General features: G+C 44.0%; 1 protein-coding gene across 3 annotated transcripts; it reads right to left on the bottom strand.

Moving 5' to 3' along the window:
- Positions 1-12: 12 nt before the first annotated feature.
- abcc6a (ATP-binding cassette, sub-family C (CFTR/MRP), member 6a) lies at positions 13-24,467 on the bottom strand. 3 transcript variants are annotated; one of them, XM_031864677.1, is made up of 32 exons: positions 24,017-24,467; positions 21,143-21,319; positions 20,832-20,957; positions 15,574-15,711; positions 12,886-13,008; positions 11,735-11,796; positions 11,479-11,610; positions 10,511-10,720; positions 9,079-9,256; positions 8,722-8,883; positions 8,534-8,626; positions 7,798-8,001; positions 7,519-7,665; positions 7,294-7,381; positions 6,672-6,741; positions 6,454-6,580; positions 6,181-6,357; positions 5,913-6,080; positions 5,533-5,716; positions 5,317-5,401; positions 5,112-5,229; positions 4,742-4,949; positions 4,322-4,632; positions 3,835-4,034; positions 3,512-3,638; positions 3,160-3,261; positions 2,895-3,041; positions 2,628-2,786; positions 2,303-2,469; positions 1,952-2,146; positions 1,303-1,449; positions 13-1,133 (listed from the first exon to the last, which is right to left on the bottom strand). In XM_031864677.1, exons 1-31 carry the CDS (start codon positions 24,056-24,058, stop codon positions 1,341-1,343), a joined length of 4,536 nt encoding a protein of 1,511 aa, XP_031720537.1. In that variant the 5' UTR covers positions 24,059-24,467; the 3' UTR covers positions 13-1,133; positions 1,303-1,340. The 3 variants fall into 3 exon arrangements, with proteins under 3 accessions (XP_031720537.1, XP_031720536.1, XP_031720538.1); XM_031864676.1 differs by having other exon boundaries at positions 13-1,449; XM_031864678.1 differs by lacking the exon at positions 24,017-24,467 and adding an exon at positions 21,410-21,431 and having other exon boundaries at positions 13-1,449.
- Between the last annotated feature and the right edge of the window lie 475 nt (positions 24,468-24,942).

The following is a 24,942-nucleotide window of genomic DNA, read 5'->3' as shown; positions in this document are numbered from 1 at the left end:
TGTAAAAAGAGATTTACGTCCCCCGTTTATTGATATTTTCCCCAAACACTCATTTGCAGGGACATGAATTCAAGCATGAAGACATTGTAGACTCAAATAAAACGTTATTATTCAGCATGATGTATGGAACAAGACAGTATATTAACAGTAAAAGTGAAAAAATGAACAAGCTTGTTATAAAAAGTATAAATATAATACAATCCAAAATCTTAAGGACACTTAATACATTTTGTCATATGACATAAATAGGATTCCTCTTACAATATATTGTCTAAACCAGTAAGACAAAAACAGTGAATGCCTCTTCTCTTTAAAAAGTCAAAACAGGTCAACGTGGACTATTTACAGTCTGTCATGTCAGCACCATCAGAACAATGCTTCTCTGCGTATGGCCTGAGTTGTGTGGTGGAGGCAGAGTGACAATCACACAGATTCATCACCATTGTTTGGAAGAGGCATTCTCTTCATTCATGGTGGTTTTCACTACCGACGTCAGGTTGAATCCGACCAGCGAGGTCTCTGTTGACTTTTTTTTATGTGTTTACTTTGACAGAAATAAACAGCAGCCACAACATAGTTGGTAGATTGCTTCTGTCTTGGCTCACTTCAATGTTTTCCTCTTTTCCCTGACATATAAAAACTCCACATTGGCTGCTTCCAGCTCAGATTTCGAAGGCAGTTAAAACCTCACTTCCTCTGCGTTTGCCGTGGTGAACCTTTTGAAGGTTAGTGTGTCAGAGTATTTCCTGTCCCAGTTTCTGGGGCAAGAAGACTAAATAACCTTCTATCAGTTTACAATTACAAAATTGCCTCTTTCTTGGTATACAAGGCTAAAAAACAAACAAACGAGTAAACATCGTTTAAGCCTGAGACAACATCAGAAAATATATCATGTGCTTTATAACACTTACAAAACTACAAAAATACTATCGCTCCCATTCAAGAAGAGAATGTAAATCCTTAAGATTTGATATAGTCTTAGCTTGTAGCTCTGGGTTTAATCTCTACATTGAATGAACTGACTCCACTACTCTATATACAATATCTATAGCTTGGAGACTCTCAACAATCCACTGTAGCTTTCTTCTGAATGTTCATCATCGGAGGTTAATAATGTCTTTAGGACCGCATGTCTGTGTGTTAAAAACCAACATATAAGGACTGCGTCAGCAGCTGCTCTTGGGATTCATTGACAATGCCCTCGTGGAGAGCAGCTTCGAGCTGCCACAAAGCTTGGATGGAACGGCACGATTTTACGTGTGCTGCAGAGCCGCACAAATAAGATTCCACATCTGTATACACCTGGACACCGGCTCCGTAGTACGAAGCCCACTGAAGACTTAGACCAGCCTGGCTTCCCGGCACATTCGGTAGAACTGTCCCCGCTGTGCGATCAGGTTGGCTGGAGAGTCCATCTCTGAAATTTGGCCTCTGTCCATGACGATCACTCTGCGAAGCGGCAAAAAAAGGAGGAAGACGTCTTTTAGATCCAGCGTTTATTTTTTTACACCTGATCTAACATTTATATGTGTAGTAAAGCTGTGGGTTTTGGGTTGGCTAGGCCTATAACTGTGATTAGTATACGGTTAATGTGGGTTGTAGGGCTGCAATTAAGAATGAATGTCTTAATTTAACTTAACTTTCATTAATCATTTTGTTTATAAACTGTCATGTGCCCATTACAGGTTCCCAGAGTCCAAAGTAATGCCTTACATTGCTTGTTTTGTCTGACCAACAGTAAAAAAAGTCCAAATGTATTTAAGTTAAGTGATATGAAAAACATCAAAGCAGTAAATCCCCACGTCGGAGAAGCTGTAACCATCAAATATTTGGTATTTTACTTGAACACTTCTTAAAATGACTGATTAATAGTCCAACTTATCATTGATTCGTTTTCTGTCAGTCCACTAAATACCCCAAAATATTGACCACTCAGTAGATTATAATGTACCTGGTGTAGTCCATGATGGTGTTAAGGCGGTGAGCAACGGTCAGGACGGTGCAGTCTGCAAACTGTGTGCGAATCGTGGACTGGATGAGCGTGTCTGTCTCCAGGTCCACAGCAGCTGTCGCCTCGTCCAAAACCAGGATCTTGGTTTTTCTCAGCAAGGCTCTGGCCAGACACACGAGCTGGCGCTGACCCAGACTACAGACAGAGGAGAGGCATCGAATCACATATCAGATTCTGTCCGGTATGTTTCATGAAACTTTGGGCGGATATCCCTGTAATAAAGTTTGTTTACTGACTAGCAAACCAATGGGTAGTGGTTTATATACAGTATAGTGAGTCGTATCTGTATACCTGAGGTTTTCTCCTCCCTCTGAGCATTCGTGGTTGAGTTTGTCAGGCAGATTAGAGACAAAGTTTTTGAGGTGAGCGAGCTCCAGTGACCTCCACACCTCCTCATCTGTGTAGATGTCAAATGGGTCGAGGTTCATTCGGAGGGAGCCTGAGAACAGCACGGGGTCCTGGGAGAGAGGACGGCAGATGTTATTCATCGCCACACGGTCCAGACTGGTAACACAATTATTATAATTTAGAATGGCTTGGATACGGATTGCAGCTAATGCAAAGAGTTTATATGATGAAAGCCAAGGCTCAGATTCTGTTATTACTACTGTCGCACCTGAGGAATGATAGTAATGCGTGATCTGAGGTCATGGAGTCCGACGTCCGCGATGTTGACTCCATCTATAAAGATCTTTCCCTTTGCTGCCTCCAAGATCCTGAAGATTCCCAGGGCAAGTGAGGACTTCCCCGCTCCCGTCCGACCCACAATTCCAACCTGAAAAACAGGTTTTTAGTCAGAATGTATGTATAACATAACTCAAGCAATTTAAGCCATCCAGGCTTAAGATGGGTAAAAATATTTTTATCCCACGAGATGACTCACCCTCTCTCTTTCGTGAATTTGTAAGGTGATGCCCTTCAGAGCCAACTCGAGTCCTTTACGGTACTGCAGCCCGTAGTCCTGGAACTCAATAGTGCCTCTCTGGGGCCAGGCCAGGGGCAAGGAGCTGCCTTCAATACTCCAACTCGCCTGAATGAGACAATAAGAAAGGGTGAGTAGTGAAGAAGAAAAGCCTTTGTGTTGTACAGTGTTGGATTCAGTGTTTTGAGCTGTGATTTGTTTGTGTGGGTGTGGAGGGAACACTCACCTCTTTAGCGGTATCAGCATACTCGTTGACCCTCTCCACAGACACAATGTTGTTTTCCACATCAGTCCAGGACCTCACAATCCAACTCAGGATTCCAGTCACCTGCAAAATATCCAACACACTGAGGTTCACTTTAAATCTAATTCTTTCCTGTGCTGAAAAATGCATTTGCTGATTGAGCAAAGTGATGCATTTATATTCCACTTTCTCCAGTTTAACCTCCAATTGCAGTCCCACAATGCTGTGCATGTGAAGTTGGCTGTCTTTGACGTTAATAAGTCGGGTAATGGGAAACCTCCAGAACTGCTGTGTGAGAATGTGTGTCAGCGTGTCTGTTGGCAGAGCCTCTTACCTGGAGGGAGTGTGACACAGCCAAACCAACCATGCCTGGGCTCAGGGTGCCTTTTCCCATCACAGAGAGAATGGCAGCAGCTAAGACCACACCATTACCGACAAACTCCAGATTGACTGCCAGCCACCTGCGGATGTAATATTGATTTAGCTCAGCTGTGGGCAGTCAACTACCAAAATGTGTCCTCATTGCCAAAGCCAGAAGTCATTTTGTGTAACCATGTAACATAAAGCGATCGCAGCAACTGTTGCTGCTTTGAATCAACACTAACCCTCATGAACTGTAACTGAGCGATGCACATTATAATCATCACATCATCTCACCGGGTGGCCACAAATCTAGGGAAGTAGGAGGTCTGATTGAAGTCGACCCTCTTATTAGCCTGCAGAATGAACCTGGACTGCTCGCCAAAGGCCCGGATCACGCTGGCGCCCTGCACCGTCTCGTTGAAGTGGGTGTAGATGGGCGAGCGGCTCACGGCTTCCAGCCTCCGCAGCTGACAGGATGTGGCGACGTAGAAGCTCTGTAGCCCACAGTGGAAAAGTAAAACACATGTTTAATGAGTGAAAACAAGAGGGAGCACTGAGGGCTTTCCCATAATTCATAGTGAACGTGTGTAACATCTATGTCAGCACGTGGGGGAACAAAACACAAGTGAATGGCAAAATCAGCAGGGTTGGTTTTGGAGCCTGGAGCTTTCCAATAATACACTGTAATGGAACCCAGCTCTTGCTGAGCCGCCTTGAACGTAAAACTCTCAAAGAAAAAAAGTAATTTGTGGTGAGTTGAAATGTTGGGGGGAAAATGTACCTGGACAAAGGCGTATAGGAAAGCGAGTGGCAGGATGATCACGGCTGCAAATGGCATCGCAATCAGCACAATGATGCAGACCTCCACGAGTTTGAAGACGTAGCTCAGCATCATCTTCAAGCCATCGGGGACCATGCAGTCGATGGCGTCGATCTCTTTGGCAAAGCGGTTGAGTAGGTTGCCACTGGGCGTGACCTCAAAGAAAGACATCGGAGAACGCAGCACGTTGATCAGCAGGTCCATGTGCAAGTGGCGAGAGGCGATGATGCCGCAGATGGAGATGGCGACGGTCGTACCAAAGATGGCTATACCTGAAGAGAGGGGAAAGATGTTTGATCGCGTCAGAGTCGAACGTCAACAAACCGGTGTCGACTCTTCATTAGTTTGAGCCGAGAGGATTCCTAGAGCTCTCTAACTGACCTTGCACAAAGCCAAGCGCACCAAACACGGTCAGTTTCAGGTCTGTGTCGATCTGGGTGCCATTAACAATCGGGTCGTCAGCCCACACGCTCAGCCAGTAGTTGTAGGCCAATGAGGCGCCCTGCTGAAAAGCGTACAGGAAGACGATGGGAATGATGATGGCCAAGCCGATGGTCTTGAAGTACTTCTTGTACATCGCCAACCGCACCTGATGTAGAACAACACAAAATGTACCGTCAATCTCAAGGACTTACATGATCATTATATCAACTATTTTATGTTCATTAAACTTGCAATAACTTATTTCTGGGCCACTTATGCATAATTTCACACCAATGGAGGTGAAGTCAAAAGCCGTTTTCAGACTTACCCTTCCAGTGCGGGCCTTGTCAGCCTCAGTTAGCTTGCCCAAGTCCTCTGGTACCTGTTCCTGGTCTGTTTCAGACACAGGCTCCATATTCTGCAGGTTGGTATTCGTGGTGTCACCCCTGCAGGATACGGAGAGGCCAGAGGTCAGGCTTGGGATGCCAAACATCTTTATCACAAATTTGCAATTTACACATTTGTTTACACACCCAATGAGCTGCTCCTGTGACAGGTCTCTGGAGAATGGCATGAAATCCACCATGCTGAGACGAGCATTGGACCTCCTGGAACCAGCTTCAAGAAAGGGACATTTTTGGGGGTTTTAAATTGGGATTATTCCTCTTTAGACTGATGTCTAGAAGTCCTCCTTTCTGCACACGCTGACTTTTATTTATACGGTCACCTTTTAACAGAATGTTTCTCACCTCTCTGTATGGCACTCTCTTTTCGCTCCGTGCTGGCAAATGTGTGAATGAACTCAGCAAAGGCGCCGTGGCGGCTTAGGAGCTCCTGGTAGGAGCCACTCTCTGTGATTTCTCCATCTCCTAGGACGAGGATGAGGTCAGCCTGTGGCAGGAAGCTCATCCCGTGGGTCACTAGGATGCGGGTCTGTATAGCAAGCCACACAAGTGAGAAGAATAGCATGTAAGCACAATCCGAGGCTTTCATCAAAACAAAAGTGTTAGCAAAGTAGTGGTTTCTATATTATGATGAGCCACGTGCCTGTAAGTGGTTTAAGGAATTGTAAAACCATGTTTTAGCTCTTTGCAGCTGAATTGCATTTTGGTTTTGTTACATGTATTACCTTGTCTCTAAGGACTCCTTTTGGTCCGATGACTTTGTCAAAGATGTGTTGGCCCACATGTGCATCAACAGCAGACAGAGGATCATCCATGAAGTACACATCAGCCTTTCTGTAGACAGCCCTGGCCAGGCTCACCCTCTGCTTCTGCCCACCTGAGAGGTTCAAACCCTGCAGGGACACAACGATTCCAAAGTTTAGATAAACTCAAAGGATTTGGAGATAAATAAAAGCCCCGAAACATATCATTTCCATTTCCCCATTTCAATACCTTTTCTCCAATTTCTGTAGCATCTCCAGCAGGTAGGATTTCCAGGTCAGGCAGCAGTGCGCAGGCCTCCAGCACTCGGTGGTACCATGTCTTCAGTTTCTCACAGCCAAATAAGATGTTGTCTTGGACTGTGGCGTTCTGGATCCAGGCCTGCTGGGGCACATACGCCACCGAGCCCTGTGAAGACACATGTCAAAAGAGAGACTGTCAGTATTAATTAAATGAAACCCACAAATGAGAAAAAAACGTTCATGTGGAACACAAGCTCAATACCTTAACAGTGACATGGCCGCTTCTTTTCTCTGTTTCACCAAGCATGGCGGACAACAGAGAGGACTTTCCACTGCCCACATGTCCGACCACAGCGACGAGGGAACCTCGTGGCACATGGATACTGATCCTGTCAACAAAGAAACACATTGTTCTGTAAGTCTCTTTGTTTTTAATGTAGATTTAGTACATTTTATTGTCATTATTTTCATAACTCATACCTTTTAAGACACGGAGGGCCCTCAGCAGACCAGCTGAAAGTCCCGTTTTCTATCACCACGTCTTCCCCATCTGAACAAGAAAGAAAGGTTGAGTAAAATGAATAAAACCTGCAATAAACACTGAAGCCTGTTCCTTCAACCTGAGCCACAAACAAACTTTCAAAACAAAAATCCCCCTTGAAGTCTTTTCGTCAGAGTGCAGCCTGGGCGTAATTACAAGTGAATTAGCTTCATCATACAAATTATAGAGCTGTTGCTTCTTCACAAGCTGTTTTAGGAAGTGTTGACAGATTACAGCCAGGACTGCAGCGGCTCTCTTTTTTCTTTCTCTATGAATCATATGTCTGAATTCATGCTGTGATTTACGTTCAACCACAAAATGGGAACATCCTATCATTACCCTGTCTGCCAGTTAGCCAGGGACCCAGGAAGTGACAGTGCACATGATCCATACAAGGTTGTGGTACTCCACAGATATAAACAACTAAATCTTGCGGGCTGTTCATATTGATTATGACAGCCTATGATTTAAGGCAGTATAGGGAAATTGTGGAAATTAAACCGCGCAGAATAGTAATTTATTCGTTTGATGTTACAGTCGATACATGGGTGGGGTTCTTACCAGAACTCGATGGAGCCTTTGAGACATTGTCCCCTTTCAGCTCCTCTGAGCACAGGTACTTCCCCAGACGTCTCAGTGAAACCATAGCCTGAAACAGAAACAGTGGTTAGTTAACTGAGCTGTATCCATCACATGGTACCATCAAAATATACCTTATCAGGCACCATGGATGGAAAAAAACCCATCTCAACACAATGACAGGTATGACCTCACAATGTCACCTACCTGCATAGTCGTGCTTATAGCGAATGGAAGCTGGCTGAGTGGGGTCTTCAGGATGTTGATCAGTGCCATTGAGACAAAAACCTTCTGTGCATCCAGGACGTTCCTGTCATCGAGCGTCACGTAGACTCCAAACATGGAGAAGGCAATCTTGGGGAAAAAGAGATTAAATGTTACATACACAGGCAAAGACTTGTGTGATGGGGATCTTTAGAGACACAATTTGTATATATTTGTATGTACCCTTTTTATCAGTAGCTCCTTTTAGTTCCGTGCTCTTACCAGGAAAGAAGAGGAGTTGAAGGATGCAATGGAGATGGAATAAAGGATCTGAGATTTCTTCAGGGCTTTGAGCTCTTTTTCTCTGTGGCCCAGAACCTGCTCCAGGAAGGCCTTCTCCCAGGCGTAGAACTTCAAGATCTTTATTCCATTCAGGATCTCGTTCATCAGTCTGATGCGTCCGTCCATGAACTTCATTTGGACCTCCTGTCGACCAGACAAAGAGCTTTTTACGTTTTGTCGTGAAAACAATGAAACTATCCAAAGCTGCGGCACAGTGGAAAGACAATTACCAGACCAAAGCAAATACATGCATTTGTGAACATGGGTTTGTCTGCGCTCGTTACAACTGTAGTTGTTTTCCTGAACATCATATAACTTGTTGAATTCATTTTAGTGATTTTTATGACAAGGAAAGAACAAAGAGCCTGGAATGTGGTCACTGCATTCAAGACTAAGTTCGATTAAATTGGCAACCAAATGTACAGAAACCGTCTGTTGTTTTTCCAAAGAAATGAAAAATGATGTCCTCTTACTGCCCACCCTTTCCTTTCATTGTTTTTCAAGCACGTTATATGGGGCAGACATCAAAAGGATAAGAGAGAATGTACCGTCCAGGCCAACCACCCACGCGGCTCTTCAGCCACTATCTAAACCAGCTGTGGCATCCCTGACCTAACATGCCAGATGTCAGCGCTACTGGAGCCAAAGTGTGCAGGATTCCTGTTACTGCTTTTACCTGTAGCTTGCTTCTTTTCTTTGCTATGAATCCGTTGAGGGGGAAAATGAGAATGACGGTGGCGATTCCTGCCAAAGCCGATGGGCCGAGATGCTAAATAAAACAAAGAATGAAATGGTGTCAAGGGCCTCTCAGTTGAAATGCAGTTGTGCATGAATGAGTGGCATTGTGAAAACATTTGGACATACCTGCCAGAGGAAGAAGAGACAAAGAGAAATTTCAATAGGAGCCAACCAGACAGCGTTGAAGTACACCACAAAGTCCATGAGCTTCTGGGTGTCTGCCGAAACCAGATTCACAATCTCGCCCACGGTGCAGGTCCTCCTGGCTGAGCTGTTTATCACCAAAGACTGGATTGACGACAAAAGAGACAAAGACATTTTAGCCCTCAGTCGTCCAGTATAAATGAACACCCTCGTAAAGATCTCAGACAATCATTCATTTTAGATAAAAGCTGTTAATCTCACTTGATTTTGCCATTTAAAAGGTAATTTATGTGGTGTCTAGAGGTTAGCGGCTACATGTCCGTGGATGCAGATACCCACCTTCCTGTAAACCAAGCCCATAACAGCCGTCTTCACCCTCATTCCCACTGTGAAGCACGTGTACATGTACTGATGGCTGAAGAGGGACTGGAGACAGGACAGCAGGAACATTAGAGTGGCGTAGAAGTAGCCTTTCCAAAGCGGAGCATCTTCGTCTCTCATGAAATCCAGCAGAAGACTGTGGAGGACGAGATTAATCAGGATGTTCAGTTTTTAAGTGCATGTAGGTCAAATCAAAAACTCTGTTTATGGTTTTCCCTGAAACGCAGTGAATGAAAACCAATCATAGCAGACACAGACAGGTTTTTACTCCGTCAACATCCCTTTTTTTTAAATTCAATGTGGTATTATGTGACCTTCATTGTGTGCCTTAAACCAGTGGCCGTTAGTGCTGCTGCGGCTGCTGGCTGACTGGTGCGCACAAAGTAGCTCGGGTTGCACAACAGCGCTCAGCTTGTGGCCGGGCTGCCCTCACACTTGGCCAGCGGTTCCCTTATTGTGGTCCGACATTGCTGCCATTTAGAGCCTCCTCTGCCTCTCGGCCTGTCCTCCTCACTGGAGAACAGAGGGCTGTGGTCTCGTCTACTTTATCTGCTCACAGCTCTGTGACCATAATTAACACTTGCACTCATTCGGTGCTGTGCATCAACAACAACATTCCAGTCTGGCTCGTTGGATCGTGCGGCGGGTGGTGGGTCAGCCGTAACCTGTTTACATTGCTGCCAGCTTCTGTTGTTGTTTGAGTCACAAATCATTGAAAACAGGACAATGAAGGTGATAGCTGAGGTGTTAACCAAGGAGTTGTTTCTACAGTAAAGTATATCCATATACTGTATGTGGACTGCAGTATCCGCTTAACCAACGTTTCTTTAAATTATACCAAGAAAATGTAATCTCTTCCACTTAAATCCCTAAATTGGACAGTTAACCCCCAAAACCACAATAAAGCCTATTTTTACTCTCGCCTGTGCTGCAGTCCATCCAGGTAATTTCAGTCTGAACTGAGGTTTGGAAATATTGGCTGCAGCTTTCCTTAATACAGTGAACGCAATGCCATTTGGTTTGTGGGACTTCGAGCACCAAGAAAGCTATATTTGACAAACTCAATAACAACAACATCTTTTTCCAAATATAACAACATGGTCACTTGTGATAGCAACCTTCTTATGAGCAATTTCATTGAGAACTTCTTGTTCTTCAATGTGATCATCTTCATGCAGAATAACACAAACATTTGTGGATTATCTTGTTACTTTTGGTACTCTTTGCACTATGAACCAAATAACCCTGAGCTTCATGGTACTGGGTCGAGAGAAAGCCAATATCTACAAACATTGGCAAATCACACAACAGCTATTCTTTTTTTGTTGCCAGATTGCACTCATTGTGAGAGCAGATTTAGGTTTCAGGAAACTCTTCCTGGAAGTCTTACCTGAGCACCTGGGGGATGGCGAACATGAAGGCATCGTGGAATATGATACACAGGGTACCAGTCAGAAAGTACGGGCCGAACTTGCGCACCATCGTCCTGAGCAGGAAGAAGCCGGAGCTCTGCTCCTTCTGCAGCTTCCTGAGGAGCTGAGCCTGGTCTTGCAGTCTTCTGCTCCCCAGTGCCATGCCCGACGCTAAGGCCTTCTCCTGCCTGCCAGAGCGAGAGAACGCACGCAGTTACAGACCAGCCATCTGTGTCAGAGATGTCCCAACATGATGCTGGCGCCTTTCAAGTCTTTAATGTAAAACGGACTGTAAGAAAAAACCTGTTGTTATTCGTACCATCACTGATGGACTCAAGAATTCGCCAGCAGTAAAAAAGCATTATTCACTGAGATAATTATTGGATTTAACGAGGGATCTTCAAAGCACTGGATTGTGTTAAAAAGCTTTGACACAAGGTTCTTGCCTTGACATGATGGTGCTCTGTGTCCTCAAGGGACCGCTTTGGACGCCTCGGTGATGAGACGTCCTGAATTCAAATTTACCGCAATCATGGCTAAGTCATGCTCTGCTTGGGTCATTAACTCAACCGGCACCATGCTGACGTTTGGCCACATTGCAATAAAATGGAATTGATTCTTTGTGCAGGACACGTGCATGTCTTGTACATTCTACAACTACTAGCTAATGCACAGAGAAGATTCACAATCACAGCACTCATTAAAAGGGACAGATTGTATGCATGAAAGACAAATGAATGGCAGCACTGTCATTGTGAGCATGTTAGCATTAAGCCCAAAGCACAGCTGACCCCGTGTACAGCCTCACAGAGCAGTTTAAACAGTTGTAAACTCTTAATTTTGTTTATTCTGTCTTTTTAGATTCTGTCAACTTTATGAAAGCCAAACACCAAATTGCCGGGGTATCCCTTCAAACCATCAGACTCAAATTAGAAGGCGTTCTCACTTTTGAAGTTCGGCACATTCATCTGTCCAGTCCTCCTCCAGCTCAGAGATTATCTTGCGCGACGTGTCTTCCTCCCTCAGGGTCCACAAGTCCTCTGCTGCCAGCGGGGTGCGATATCCTTTCACAACAAGCCTGAGGAGGATGATTCACACAGATAATCGTCAACAGAACACATATTATTGTAAACAAGTACAAACTGTCGCTGTAGTGAGTCAGCCAAAGCCAAAAAATTAGGGGTTTTGAAGAACCATCTTACCCTGTGAACCACCAGAAGAGAATCTTTGACAGGAAAGAGGCGTCTTTCACGGGACAGGGATTCTGCAACAGATTAAAGACCGGACTCAATGTTGTTTTCGCAGTAAAGCTCTCACCACTTTAAGGCTTTCGAGACACACACAGCTTCACAGAGGCCATCGATTGATGGTTGAATGGTGCACTTGTGAGGAGTGTGTTTGAGAATGCTAACGTGTGTACAGTAAGGTGGTCCATTGTGGGGAGCAGAGGCCATGAACTCCCACAGGAATAAATAGAGTTCAGTGGGTGGGAGATGACGTTTTGAGGTCTAGCTCAGACAGAACGGAAATGTCTAATCACACACTTTCCAACAAGTGGACACACACACACACACACACACACACACACACACACACACACAGAAAGTTTCTTTATGGCATCTCTCCACCCTGCCACCCCCGCACCAGGGTGTTTGCTCACTTCATTACCAGCGCTCCCGCTCTTCCTCTCTTCCTGTGAGTAACTCTAACCAGAGCGTGGGGCGGAGAGGAGGAGAAGGTGGAGGAAGACGAGCAGGACACACCAAGGAGCGACCAATGGGTGTGTCCACCAGACTGCGGCTTGTGCCCCCTCAGCCTCTTCACCACCGGCCGAGGGCTTCGGAGGGACTTTTCCAGCTATTTTGATTGTTTATCACCCGGGAAATGTTACGTCACACGTCTGTTTGATTGATTAGAAGTTAATTTTCATTAACCTGTCAGCTGTCCGAAATCCACTTGCTATTCGGAGATTTAGTGTCATCAGGCTCATGTTTGATGGGATAGTGAGATCTGTATTAAGTAATGCCTCTCACAGGCTCTAAGCAGCGGTCCTGATGTTATCCAACGCTGGAGTGAGTGAGTCGCGGTGATGGTACGCAGGAGAACAACGACAAACACACACACACATATTAACACTCTCCTCATAGAAAGCCAAAGCGGTGAAGTGAGAGTGGAAGGAGGGAGGGAGAGAGGGAAGGAGGTGAATCACATCATTTCCTCCAAAAGGGAAAAATGTCTTGACAACAAAAGTTGAAAACCACATGATAGCTGCTCAGGCGTTTTCTTTCCTGTGTTTTGGATCGGAGTGGACGGACGTTTTTGATGGAAGTGGGATACATTCTCCTCTGCCTACCTTTTCCAAGACAGTTTTTCCCTCTGGAGGCTGGTCAGCAAAACAGCACAGGAAGAGCTGGACCAATTGGATTGTGAAGTAGGAGAAGAAGGCGAGGTATCGTACAATGTCTGAGGCAATGCCCTGTGGAATAGGAAAGCACAGATTAAGGAGGCTGCTACAGGGCTGAACAACACCAGTCTTTTAGCCAGAGTTCCTTCAGTTTATTTGTGTTAAGCTATTCCAGACAGGTTTTGTAAGTTAGACTTCTATTTCAAGCTAAGGAAACAATTAATTGTCTTTGTGGCCGTGCACATGCCAAAGAAAAATAACATTGCTCTTATTAAATCAAGACATACGGGTTTCATCTCTGTCAACATTGCTCAACATATCACACAACATCCTGTGGTATACAGCGTCATTTATCTCCACTGTGGCTGGACAATACATTGCTTTCCCCATGCTAACACATTGTACAGCAGAGGGATGGTTTACACACCAAGATCACAGACACAATAAAGAGTGTTTTGGACCTTAAACCCAATCTTTAATGGTGTACTTTATATAAATGAAGTGATAGTTAAAGCTGCTTCTCAGTCACGCTAAGAGCCCGTATCTGTAAATAGGGAGATTGTGGTTTCACAAACCAGCACCCTTACAGTCAATCAAGGGAGCAGCTGCGATATTAACTGCTCAGAGACTTTTGTGAAATGTAGGACTCACTTGTTATTCCTGACGTAAAGAAATTGTGGGGTTTGGCAGATGCATTGTTTACTACTGGGTCAAGGCCAATGCCACAGCCAGTCTGTGCAATGTGCAATGGCTGCGCATGAAAGTTAGAGCCATGGTAAACAGTAGAAACGGCTTTCTCTGAAAAGTGTGGTGCTGTGCCCAGAAAGGAGATATGAAGGGTCCAAATGGTTCCGGCCACACAGTGAAAAACAGGGTCAGGATGGTCGGAGAGTGGGTGGGAAAAATGTAGGTCAGGCGACTAAGAATGGCCAAGGGTCGACAAACATGAACTCAGTCAACTGGAAACATCAACGCTGCAGAGTGAATTAGACACATTCTTCATAAATATTCACAAAATGTGTCAGTGCAATATTTAATGTGAGTTGACACAGTAGACAGGGAAACACTGCTAAGCTGTGCGACACAACCTTTATCGTTGTTCCATTTTTTAACAAGATTAAAGTACTTTTTTACTGTCTCAGATGAATTGTCCTGCAACAGTAACGTTATCAGCATTATAGTTAAACTTTCTACAAGACATACACTAACATATGTTTTTACATACACTAACATATGTTTTTGTACATACGTATGTTAACACTAACATATGTACAAAAACCTGTCAAATACAATGCTAAAGCCAGCAGCCAGTTAGCTTAGCACAAAGACAGGAAACAGCTAACCTTGCTCCGTCCAAAGGTAGCCTAAAATCCTCCCACCAGCACAGCGTAGAACCACAGTGTCGTTTTTACTCTTTGTTTTTGTACGTATTTTTGTACGTATTAAACAAACGAGACATAGCCCTCAGAGAAAGTCAGGTAAGCTGTTTCACCCCGTTTCAGTTCTTTGTGCTGAGCTTATTAGCATATTTAGCTGGCGTATGTCTCAAAATGTCAAACTATTCCTATCTATGTAACAGGAGTTATTAGCTTTTGAGTGAAAGTCAATGATAACTTCCTTTGTTTTTAGGGTGTAATGAACAGCCCCCGCATCATCTCATTAGACATCTGTTCGTTTATGTAGTTGTCTTAATTATCTCCAGTCCAACTTTGACTGTATCTTCTGCAACCATTTCACCTCAGTCTACCTATAGCTATGGTAGGCTACCTACTGTTCACTCTCATGACCAAGCAAAAGACTCAAGACCTTTAGAGCAGCACCATATGAATTTGGTTATTCAAGAAGTAGAGATATATATGATATGAGGGAGAAATATTTAGATGGTCACATGTGCATCCATGTGCACGCGTGTGGTTGAATGAAATGAAAACATCTGTGTCTGAATTCTAAATGGCATCGCATTATGTGCGGATGCATAGATTTCCATCTGGCTGTGTTTACAGCAGTGCAGGCCCATAAACACAGCGCTGACGTTCCTCTAGTCTAACCCTGGACTGCCGTGTCTCACCAGCATTTATCCAAGGGCCATCATTACTCTCCCCCAAGCAGTGTGGGAATGTCACACTGAGGACGATAAAACAGAAATATGGATGTGTGTGTGTGTTTGCGTGTTTTTATAGAAATGCAAATGCGACTGCCCTACGACTGTGTGCGCTTAAATAGAATACCCCATACAACAATGATTGCAGTGTCTGACGCGAGGCACAGGAAGAAAAGGAAAACTTAAACACACACAGGCTTGACCAGAATTGGCAGTGTTATCCTCCAACACTTGGTTAACTTCGGATACCTTGGTTGAAATTGGGGGATGAAACAGGAACTCTTTGCTGACACAGGGTATATCTCAAGCTATGCTGCTGGAGTCTTGTGTCTAGACTATGGGTAGGAGTGGACCTGATTAGATATCCCTGCATGGTGTTTTCACGCTGCAAGTTCACTGAGTTTGAACCTGACAAACACACTTACTTTGGCTCTGAATTATTCCTTATTTTCAATATAGAGCATTTTGGATGGAGCATCTTGTGTTAGGACACTGTGTGATGTTATTTTGTATCAATCAATTGTCTGAAGAAATACCTCGTCCATGGCCAGCTGGATCTTCGCTCTTAGAGGCACCAGGGAACAGACCACAGCCAAGACCCAGAACAGGAAGAGGAATACAGAGGAGCGACAGCCTCTTATTCTTTCCAACTGGATGATGCACAAGGCCAAGATCTAGAGAGAGACAGAGAAAGACTTTATCTAAGAATCCACATGTGGGGGTCCCACACCACAGGGGAGGAAACAATCCCCGAGCTTGGAGAACACTCAAATGTCAAAAAACAGCCTGGAGCCATTCAACAAGGACAGGAAAACATGATGAAATACCTTTTTGGAAGAAAAAAAAAAAATCTTATTTACCAACCAATTAGCATTATTTTTTAAGTCACCTGCTAGTTCTACTTCAAACCAAACTATTGTCTAAGTTGCTCTGGGTAGAACCTCTTTCTGAGCTGTAATAAAGCCCTATCTCTCCCGTATTAGGTGCCGATGTCACTGCCAACCTTTTCATTAGGGAGGCTAAAATTAGATTCACTCTGATCTAATGCAGCCGATGGTGGTTTTGAGAAAGAACTTGGGATTCTGGGATTTCCCTGGTCGTCGCCACAGATGGTTTCTGGCTGACTTCTGCCTATAAAGAAATTAATCCATGGCATGCTCCATGCCCTGCACACACTTTCCTAAAACAAACAAGCTCTATATCGTGATGTTTACTCAAAAATAGACCAGGTTCAGTGTCGTATGTCCTCAGAGGAGTCACCCATCTGCTGTTGAACCACTGTAATGATTGATGATGGTTCATGATGAGTACCGCATTGGTTACTTTAGGATGAGCCACAGAGCTGTCCTGTTATAAACCATAGACGCTTAGTAATTATATACGTTTCTCACATCAACAACCCTATACACTTCGTGATGAGAGGTGCACAGATTTCTGAGTGGTGATCATGAGAGGGTGAAGATCCTCATGTGCTCTGGTAGATATAAACAACATACAGGGTTTTCATTAACTTGCTGTGGTGACACACTGATTCTTTTTTCTTGCGTTCATTCATTTCCCCTGCACACTTGATACTTGCCAGTCTATTGAAGGAGGAATACAGAGAGACAACAATCATACCTATGGGGAATTTAGAGTCTCCGGTCCACCTGACTGCACGTTGGAGCCGAAAGCACAACTAAAGAGGGAATGCAAACACAGAGACAACCGGCCAACTGAGAGCACGTGAACATCCAAGACCTCTAAGAACGTCGATGTGCTTGGAGGGGAAAATGTACCGATTACAGTTATTCTAATGATAAATGAGGAGCTCTTTACTTCCACACTTTTTTTGCAACACGAGTTGCATCGATTGATTTTTGGGAGGAACGCAACAAGCTGTAAACAAATAATTTACTTATTATCCCCCTATGAAGTTTAAATTGCAAACTTATTGGCTTATTTACACATCCAGCCGACATGAAGCAACATGGAGTTGAGTCGTGTTTGTCTCTGTTGAATATGGGTCTAATAATCACTCTCCCTTTAGCTCTAATTTGGTCTCCACTAGCTCCACTACAATGTGTCTCTCTAGCAGCTAAATGCTCTGCTATGTTCACCAGCTAGTCACTAACTTCGTCTGTCTGCTGATTGGTGCTCGACCTGTAGCGTCCAGGAGGATTCTTAATGTTTGTTTTCCTAAAAACAGCTGCCTCCTCGTCTGGAAACGAGGTCGAGGCCGTAAAGCCAACACAATTAGCTGAAAGATGTTTAAAAAAAGTCCACAAGAGCCGAGGGGAACTGCAGTCTGTGATCATTTTCTGTGTTTTCATCCCTACAAGAGATACACAACAATTCATGATGATTAAAACACAGTTTTTAAAGGCTAAATATATGTTCCAAACGTGTTGAAGTTTTCTATGGTACTGTATATCTACATCTCCCAGTATCTCGGTCAGCAGCACCAAGCCCATGGTAAGAACTTCATGTCCTCGACTGCTGGTACTTTAAGTCCTGAAGAGGTTGAGGCTGCATCAGCCTAAATCCAAACCTTAGCATAAGTAGAGGAATCATAAAGCTGACCTTGGGTCAGCATCCAAGGGCAAGGACCGTGCTATTCCTAGCCTTCCGCTCTGACTTGCCATATTGCTCAAAACCATCAGCCATCTGTTTGTAGAAGTCAGTGGGTGGAACTAAGTCCATCACCTTATAATTACATGGGAAGAGTGCAGCGCTCGGGAAGGAATAGGACCTTTACGTCACGGTATTGCTGATTATAGTCAGTGTGATGTGAGTGCTTTTCATCATTAGTGAGCATGATTTGTGGGCTGAGAACTGTTACCATACAAGCTGGTCCGAGCAACAAGAGCACAGTGTTCCAGGCCGGTACCTGGGGAACGGGTGGTGGTGGGTGGCTACAATCAGCATCAAGAACATAATATCCTGTAATAGCGAGAGGACTGGCAAGTAGATTTACAGATTGGTGACGAGCTCTTCATTAGATTTAGTAGATGTTTGTTGTCAGTCCCCTTGGCCTGATAAATTCTATTCTCAAAATAAATGATCTTTTTTTAACTAGATCCCTCGATACAAGAGACATCTCAGTGTATTTCTACCCAAACACGTGCTGCTATTGACTCAGGAGTCTGAAAAGACCACAGGTGGGCAAGGCTGTCTGACTTGGAGACTATGCAGGACCTGTATTAGGCTGCAGAGAGAGGAAGCTTTGTGAGTAAACCTATACAGCTCACTGGGCTACAGCAACCCATCCTATCCGGGCTCAGCACCCTTACTCTACTGTGTTGTAAATGTTACATCACTCCTTTTCGGGACTAACAGCATTTTCAACTTTCCATGCCACCCATGTTGTCAGCTGCACTCATCTTCTTATTTTGCGCCTACTCATCAGTGTAGTATCATTTAAAATCTGCAGAAAATGAGTGGGATGAATGTTCTGAGAAACATTCAGCGTCATTTCCATCAACAAATGCCACTGAAAACATTTCTCTAGTTGCACACCAGCCCGTATCTTCTATAAACACTGTTCTGGGGGTTATAGTTTGATTGAAGATGTTTGAAAGGAGAGAAGACAAACACCATTTGTAAAGATTAAAGCGCTCATCTAGATTGCATAAATCTGCACAGGTCTTGCACTGATTTGGATCTAAACATTTGAGTTGTTAGCACTGTTTCTCCGTAGACCTGAGCAAATGAATGTGCACTATAGATTTTGGGTATTGTTTTGTTTATTCAAAACCTCAGGTTCTTGTTCCAACGTTGCACCTTAAATACAGTCTTGGGCAGAACAATGGTGCTCAAAGAAGGAACTGGAGTCAAAGCTTCCCGTCCAACAGCACACCTGTAGCCTAGCCTGTATAAAGACTGAACCTTTCTATGTAATTAGGTTTAACAGAGGCTACAATTGTGTTTTATCACCGTTGTATTCGGTGGTTTTGTGTTTTTTAAAGATGAACAAAAAGGTTGGAAGAGATTCAAATGAGCTTGATTTAACGTGCATGATGAGTCAAAGCACTCATTTATATGAAACTACATGATTAGAAGAGCATCAACGAAAAACGTGATTCAATTACTTTGAGTGGACAAGGGCTGACTGTCCACTTGGAGTTCACAAGTGAATCAATCGTAACAGTTTATGACTAAGTCCGTCCTGCAATGGCAGTGGTGTGGGGAATAGTCTCTAAAAACATCTGAAGCATTTTGGGTTTGTATGCATATTTGTATGACAAAATACAGCCACAAATAAAAGAAATGTATGACACAAAGAGACACACCTGAGACCTTGTATGGGCCTCGTGTGATTTAAAAGTGTGTCTGATTTAAAGGAGAACTTTCTCTGGAGTGTACGGTCCACTCAACAACGTATAAGGTATAAAAGTGCAACTCAGAAGTAGGAAGAATACTTTTAGAAACGGAACCGGAGAGCATCATGGGTGCTTGGCACAACACCTACCAAGCACATTTTTCATTGTATTGAAACTTTGCACATACTTTCATTCCACATCAAACAGTAGCTGATGTCACTACACATGTACTCTGCACCCTGATGAGTGGTGGTCAAATACTGGCGGCGTTTACATGGTGCTGTAATGTTTGCATTGCCTGCAACACTATAAATCTTACCCTCGTCATGCATCTTTGCACCTCAGTGTCTGGCCAACATACTGTTCATAGGCTATATATCCTTTCATTTGCTGCACATCGACATGCGAGCCAGCTGGACACAAGCTCAAATATTCCCAAAACTTCTGTTACCCAGAGGAACACTGGAGGGATGTCAAATCAGTTGCATATCTCAATAGTTAAAGCGTTTTCCATACACACACATCATGGGTGCACTCGTATTCTCTAAAACTAATGCACAATCATGCACACAGTCATTGTGGAAGTGCCTTAAACTTGCATTCTCAAAGGCCATCAGAGGCAGATACCTATAGTTGCAAAAAGTAGTCTGGATGCATGGACGTCGATGAGAAAATGACTCTACTTCTCTCTTGATTTATTACCTCAGTAAACATTGTAAACATGAGTTTATGGTCTCAATCGCTAGTTTCAAGTCTTCTTCAATACAGCATGATGTTCATTTAGTACATTATGGTCCATTTAGAGTCACACAGACCATAAAGCAGGGGATGCTTTAGGGTGTGGCTACACGGTGATTGACATGTCGCTACCACGCTGTTGTCTGGACTGGGAGTTGTCTATCTTTATGTCTTACAACTTTAACACTTTCACAGTGTGTTTTCAGTTCAGGAAAGGTAATTGTAACCCTTTGGTCAAATAAAAATGTCTTGTTCAGTGTCAAGATGGCGTGGGCAAAAAAACAAGATGGCAATGACCAAAGTGCCAAACTCGAGGTATCAAATTGGCAGTCTAGAAACCAAAGGGTGCTGTCACAGGGACTATGTCCACTTCATATTCAGTCTATTGTTTCTACAGTAGCCCGGAAGGGACAAACCAAACAGGCCACTGTATGATCTCCGACAGGAAAGGGAGGGGTGAGTGGAGAGGCATTCAGTTCTTTGCAACCTCACTGCTAGATGCCAGTAAATCCTACACACTGCTCCTTTAAGCCATTATCCATGGTAAGATGGACCTTGATTTATAGATTCAACACTTTGCAGGATGCTGCTCATCCACCCTTGATGCACTGATGCAACGCATGCAATGTTAGAAGAAGGACCTTCGCTTTTACAGCACAAAAAAATCATGAAATTAAAATGACTTCAGTCAGATAATTCCCTGTTTGGACAGGTATAAACGTGTGGGTGAACACTAGAGTAGAATCGGTATTTACCAAAGTCATGCTGCGTATGATGGGGCTGAGTAGGAAGACCATGTGCTCCTGGATCTCCTGGCTCCTCTCCAGCAGGATGTAGAAGAACTCCACAAAGCCAAAGGAGGCCAGCAGGAAACCCAACACCTGGGCAGGACAGGAGAGTCATACAAAACTGAATAGAAAAACTTTGTTGTCAAATTTGCCAGTATATTTATTAGGTTTTATGTTGAGGAATATCAATAGAATTTTGCTTTTGTATCTATTTGCAATCAAGTGAAAACCCTTGGACAATAAACTGACGACTGGCCAAAGTCTGTGTGAAGTCTCACCATCTTGGCGGTGCAGAGGCAGGACATTCGAATGCGTCCGGAGTCATGGCAGTAGAGGTGAAGGCAGTAGAAAGGCGCCAACAACCACAGATAGATACAGGGCACCCACACCAGTACTGTGTTCTGGAAACACTGGGTCAGGTCTGGGTTCGCTGTGTACCACGTACGGTTCCAGTCCTACAACAAGGAGAAAGTAATAAAGCCAGAAGTTTAGATCAGCAGAATATACCTATAAGTCAAACTGTGAGATGTGATCCATCATCTTACAGATAGAGTTCATGAGAGCCAAGTCCAGAGAGTTCAGACTTCAGACCTCATCCATCAGGGCAGCGCAGAGGGAAACCACAGCAAGTCAACAAAATACTGTGTCTTTGCCCAATCCTGCCAGTGTGTGTGAGTTGGAAGGGGCCCTCTTTTGCTAAAATGCTGAGTCAGTTTGTGGCTTTTTTTCTGACCACGTCTCTGGCTTGTTTCCTAATTCCAGGAGGACAATATAAGCTGTCAACACATTAAAATGTGAGGTCAAGGATTATACTGATAATGAAGCTTATAAATAGTAAAAGTCCATGCAGAGGAGGTGTGCCAAAGGTTTGAGATTGTGTAACAGCAGCAGAAGCAAGATGTGTTGTCTCTAACAAAAGAAAGGACCAGGGGCTAAGTGGCCTGTTGTTGTCTTGCTTCCCTTGTTTATCACTTCACTGGCCTAATGAGGGGCACGGTGTCTGGCTGTGCTAACGAGGCTGCCCTGCGGAGTCACCACAGGAAGTGGTTTACAGCTTCTAGCATGGCGGAGTAGTCTGGCACTGCTGGTAGACTCCCAACTGGGATAAGGAAGAGAGGCCACAATTGGTGGCAGCTGCAGCTTCATTATGTAACGCAGCCCTGCTGGTGAACCACGTCAGGTGAGATGCACTTTGGTAGTTGCTGCTGCTGCTCTGAGAGAGCGGCGTGTCTCAGCGTGAATAGTGATTAATTCAAGTTTACCATCAATTGCCACCGTTTCCCACCTTTGGAGCCTCAAGAGTCTGACTCATGACCTGATGGTAGGATACCTGTGAAAATCAGAGGTGACACTCTTTGCCTGCATCAGGGTTACAACAATTCCCACACAGCTAAATCTTTATAATGGAGGTGGTTGTGATGAACACACCATTTGTATCCCAGTGGTCTCTGTGAGCACTGATGTACCAAATCCATTCAAGTGATAAATCTCTTGAGAGGCAGTGTGTGGGAGGCTGCTTTCACAGACCCTTCTGACTCCTGCGGTCAGTGGCAGGCGATGAACAGAACACTTTTATGTAAGAAATTCAACTTGTCAAACCCTCTCCAAGCACTTTCTTGTGCATTTTGCTCAGTACTCAGCCTATTTCTGTGGTGGGAGCAGTAGATGCCACTAGCTTAGGTGTCTATTTTTACCTGACAAGCACAGTGATGTGAAAGTAGTAGAGACTTCAACTGCGCTGCAAACCTGCTGACTGCCACTCTTCACATCCTCACAAATTCAGTGGCTAATAATGAGTTAAATAAATGAAATCTTGCTCTGTCTTGTGAGCAAAATATCATTATGCGCCAAACGGTGAGTATGTGGTGTATGAATTCTCACCTAGACTTGAACCTGTTTCTCAAGTTACAAGATGGCTTGATTCAAAAAGAAAGAAACTAAATACACTTCTAGCTCCAGCCTAAGCAGCTCACATGCATGGGGGTTTTCTGGATCACACCTCTTCTGCTGAGCTGGATTGTGAATGTTCAGTTCAGCGATATAAATCCCCATCACGACCCTGAGCCTGTGACTAATGAGTAAGCGATGACGCTGTTCCAAAAGTATGTGAAAGGACGATTACTAGTTAATAACTGAAAGTACTTTGCGGCCAACATGAGACAAAACATCTGTTTAAACATCTTCTATGCATTGTAATTGATGTAGTGTGAACGAGAACATCACATCTGTGCTTTCAACTTTCATGGCAAAGAGAGCCGCACAAGACAATAGTTACTTTCGCTTTCTCAACATAGTTTGATGGCCATTGTTTTGAGGTTTTGCAAGAGCAAAAATAGAGAAAGAGCCGTAATGAGAAACAGAAACGCAGAGGGAGCGAGAGGAAGAGGGGGAAAGAGGCAAGTTGGGAGCGAGTGCATTGAATAATTTTGGCATTCCAGCTGGATGGCTGACAGCTCCATCCTTCTTCTTTCGAGCCAGGATTCAGAATGTGGATGTACAAGACTAGAAAGCCTTTCCAACAACAGCAGCTCACTCACTGGGATGCATCACCACCTCTCAGCATCTCATTGTGCTGAATCACAGAGCAGAGTGACAGTAAATGCAATTTTTGGCACGCAGTAAAGGAAGTTCTCCCATTCAGGCTTGCTTTAGTTTATATTTCTAATGCACTCTCTTATATATGTACAACACCCCTTTCTACGCTACACACAGGCTTATTATTTTTCATTCTATTGTTTAGTAATGGACAGTAAAAACCTGTCGAATGAGCAGCACTTGTTGATAGTTGGCCAATGATACAAGAACAACATGCTAATGTGGCTAATGCTAATAGCTTTAATCACTAAATCGCATCAATGGTGAGGATTAGGCAGGTTAAATTCAATTCAATTCAACTTATTTTGTATAGCTCAAAATTACAAATCAGCCCAAAATCACAAATCAGGAACCAGGAGTAAGTGTTATTTTGTGTTATGCATCTAAACTTACATAAACAACAGTTGGTGCTCATAATGCAGGCTCCGAAAGACAAAAACTAACTTTTACAAACATTTTTACTCCTCAATATTGGCTTATTACAAATGAGCTTGAATTTAGTGACAAAAGAAACTTGCTTGACGCAAGTATTACAGGTGAACACGTCACAAACTCACCCACAGAGGGTCCAGGCCGCTGAGTCTGCAAAATGCATCCATCCACTCGCTTGCTCCTTCCCTCCTGAGGCTCCACTTGTTGGGGGTCGATCAGCCCTGCTCCTCACACTGCGTAGCAAGCTCTCAGCACCAGTGTGTGTGTGTGTGTGTGTGTGTGATGTGGGGAGAAAAAGTTTAGACTTTTCTTCTCTGGCTAATGGTGGTAAAACGTGGGGTTAGCTGGTTCCTGCCTGTCTGTTTGGCTGGCATTTGCTATGTTTATTAGTGTGTGTGTGTGTGTGTGTGTGTGTATGTGTGTGTGTTTGAATGTGTCTGCGTGACTTTTTCTCCCCTTTAATGAAACTTCTCTCAATGAAACTCTGTTTCTGTCTGCCTCGCTGTTTGAACTGCTGCTGTCCTGAGATCCTGTGTCTATCTGACTCTCCCTCTGTGTGCCTTCTGTTTATGAGTGTGTCTCCTTGTTGGGTGGGTGGAAATCCCTCTCTCTCTCTCTCTCTCTCTCAACCCTTCTCTCCTCTCCCACAGTTGCTGGATTTCGATCAAAACACCACAGCTACTCCCCTCATTGGGATGACAGCCTCACAGCCAGTCACTCTCCCTCCCACTTTCACTCACTGCCCCTTACCTCTTTCCTTGCTCTTTACTTCCCCATGTCCCAAACCAGTCGTCTCCCCAGTGTGTGTTTGTGCACACACTTACCTTTCAAACTGAGACCAGCAACACTCAGACAAACACCATGATTTAAGACATTCACAGCACTCACATCCAGGATATTAGCAACCGTAGTTAATGTTTTGAGACAACTATTCATATGTATTGCCAGCGTGGTGCAAAGCTTAACATACTAGCATGTATGTGTGGAAACCCCTTCGCAAGTGGACAACAGCACTAATATTTAACATCCTGCATGAGTCACAAAATTGTGT

This window comes from Anarrhichthys ocellatus, unplaced genomic scaffold (genome assembly GCF_004355925.1).
Source record: "Anarrhichthys ocellatus isolate YVR2014 unplaced genomic scaffold, GSC_Weel_1.0 scaffold31, whole genome shotgun sequence".
Lineage (NCBI taxonomy): Eukaryota > Metazoa > Chordata > Actinopteri > Perciformes > Anarhichadidae > Anarrhichthys > Anarrhichthys ocellatus.
The sequence above is the reverse complement of the archived record's forward strand: the minus strand, read 5'-3'. Positions and strand labels throughout refer to the sequence as shown.

Coding starts and splice junctions, on each gene's coding strand:
- abcc6a (XM_031864676.1), bottom strand. CDS start 24,058: ATGGATGCATTTTGCAGACTCAGCGGCCTGGACCCTCTGTGG. Junction 5,402..5,532: donor AGAGAGTGCCATACAGAGAG/GTGAGAAACATT, acceptor CCTTTCTTGAAG/CTGGTTCCAGGAGGTCCAAT. Junction 3,042..3,159: donor ATGCTGATACCGCTAAAGAG/GTGAGTGTTCCC, acceptor TGTCTCATTCAG/GCGAGTTGGAGTATTGAAGG.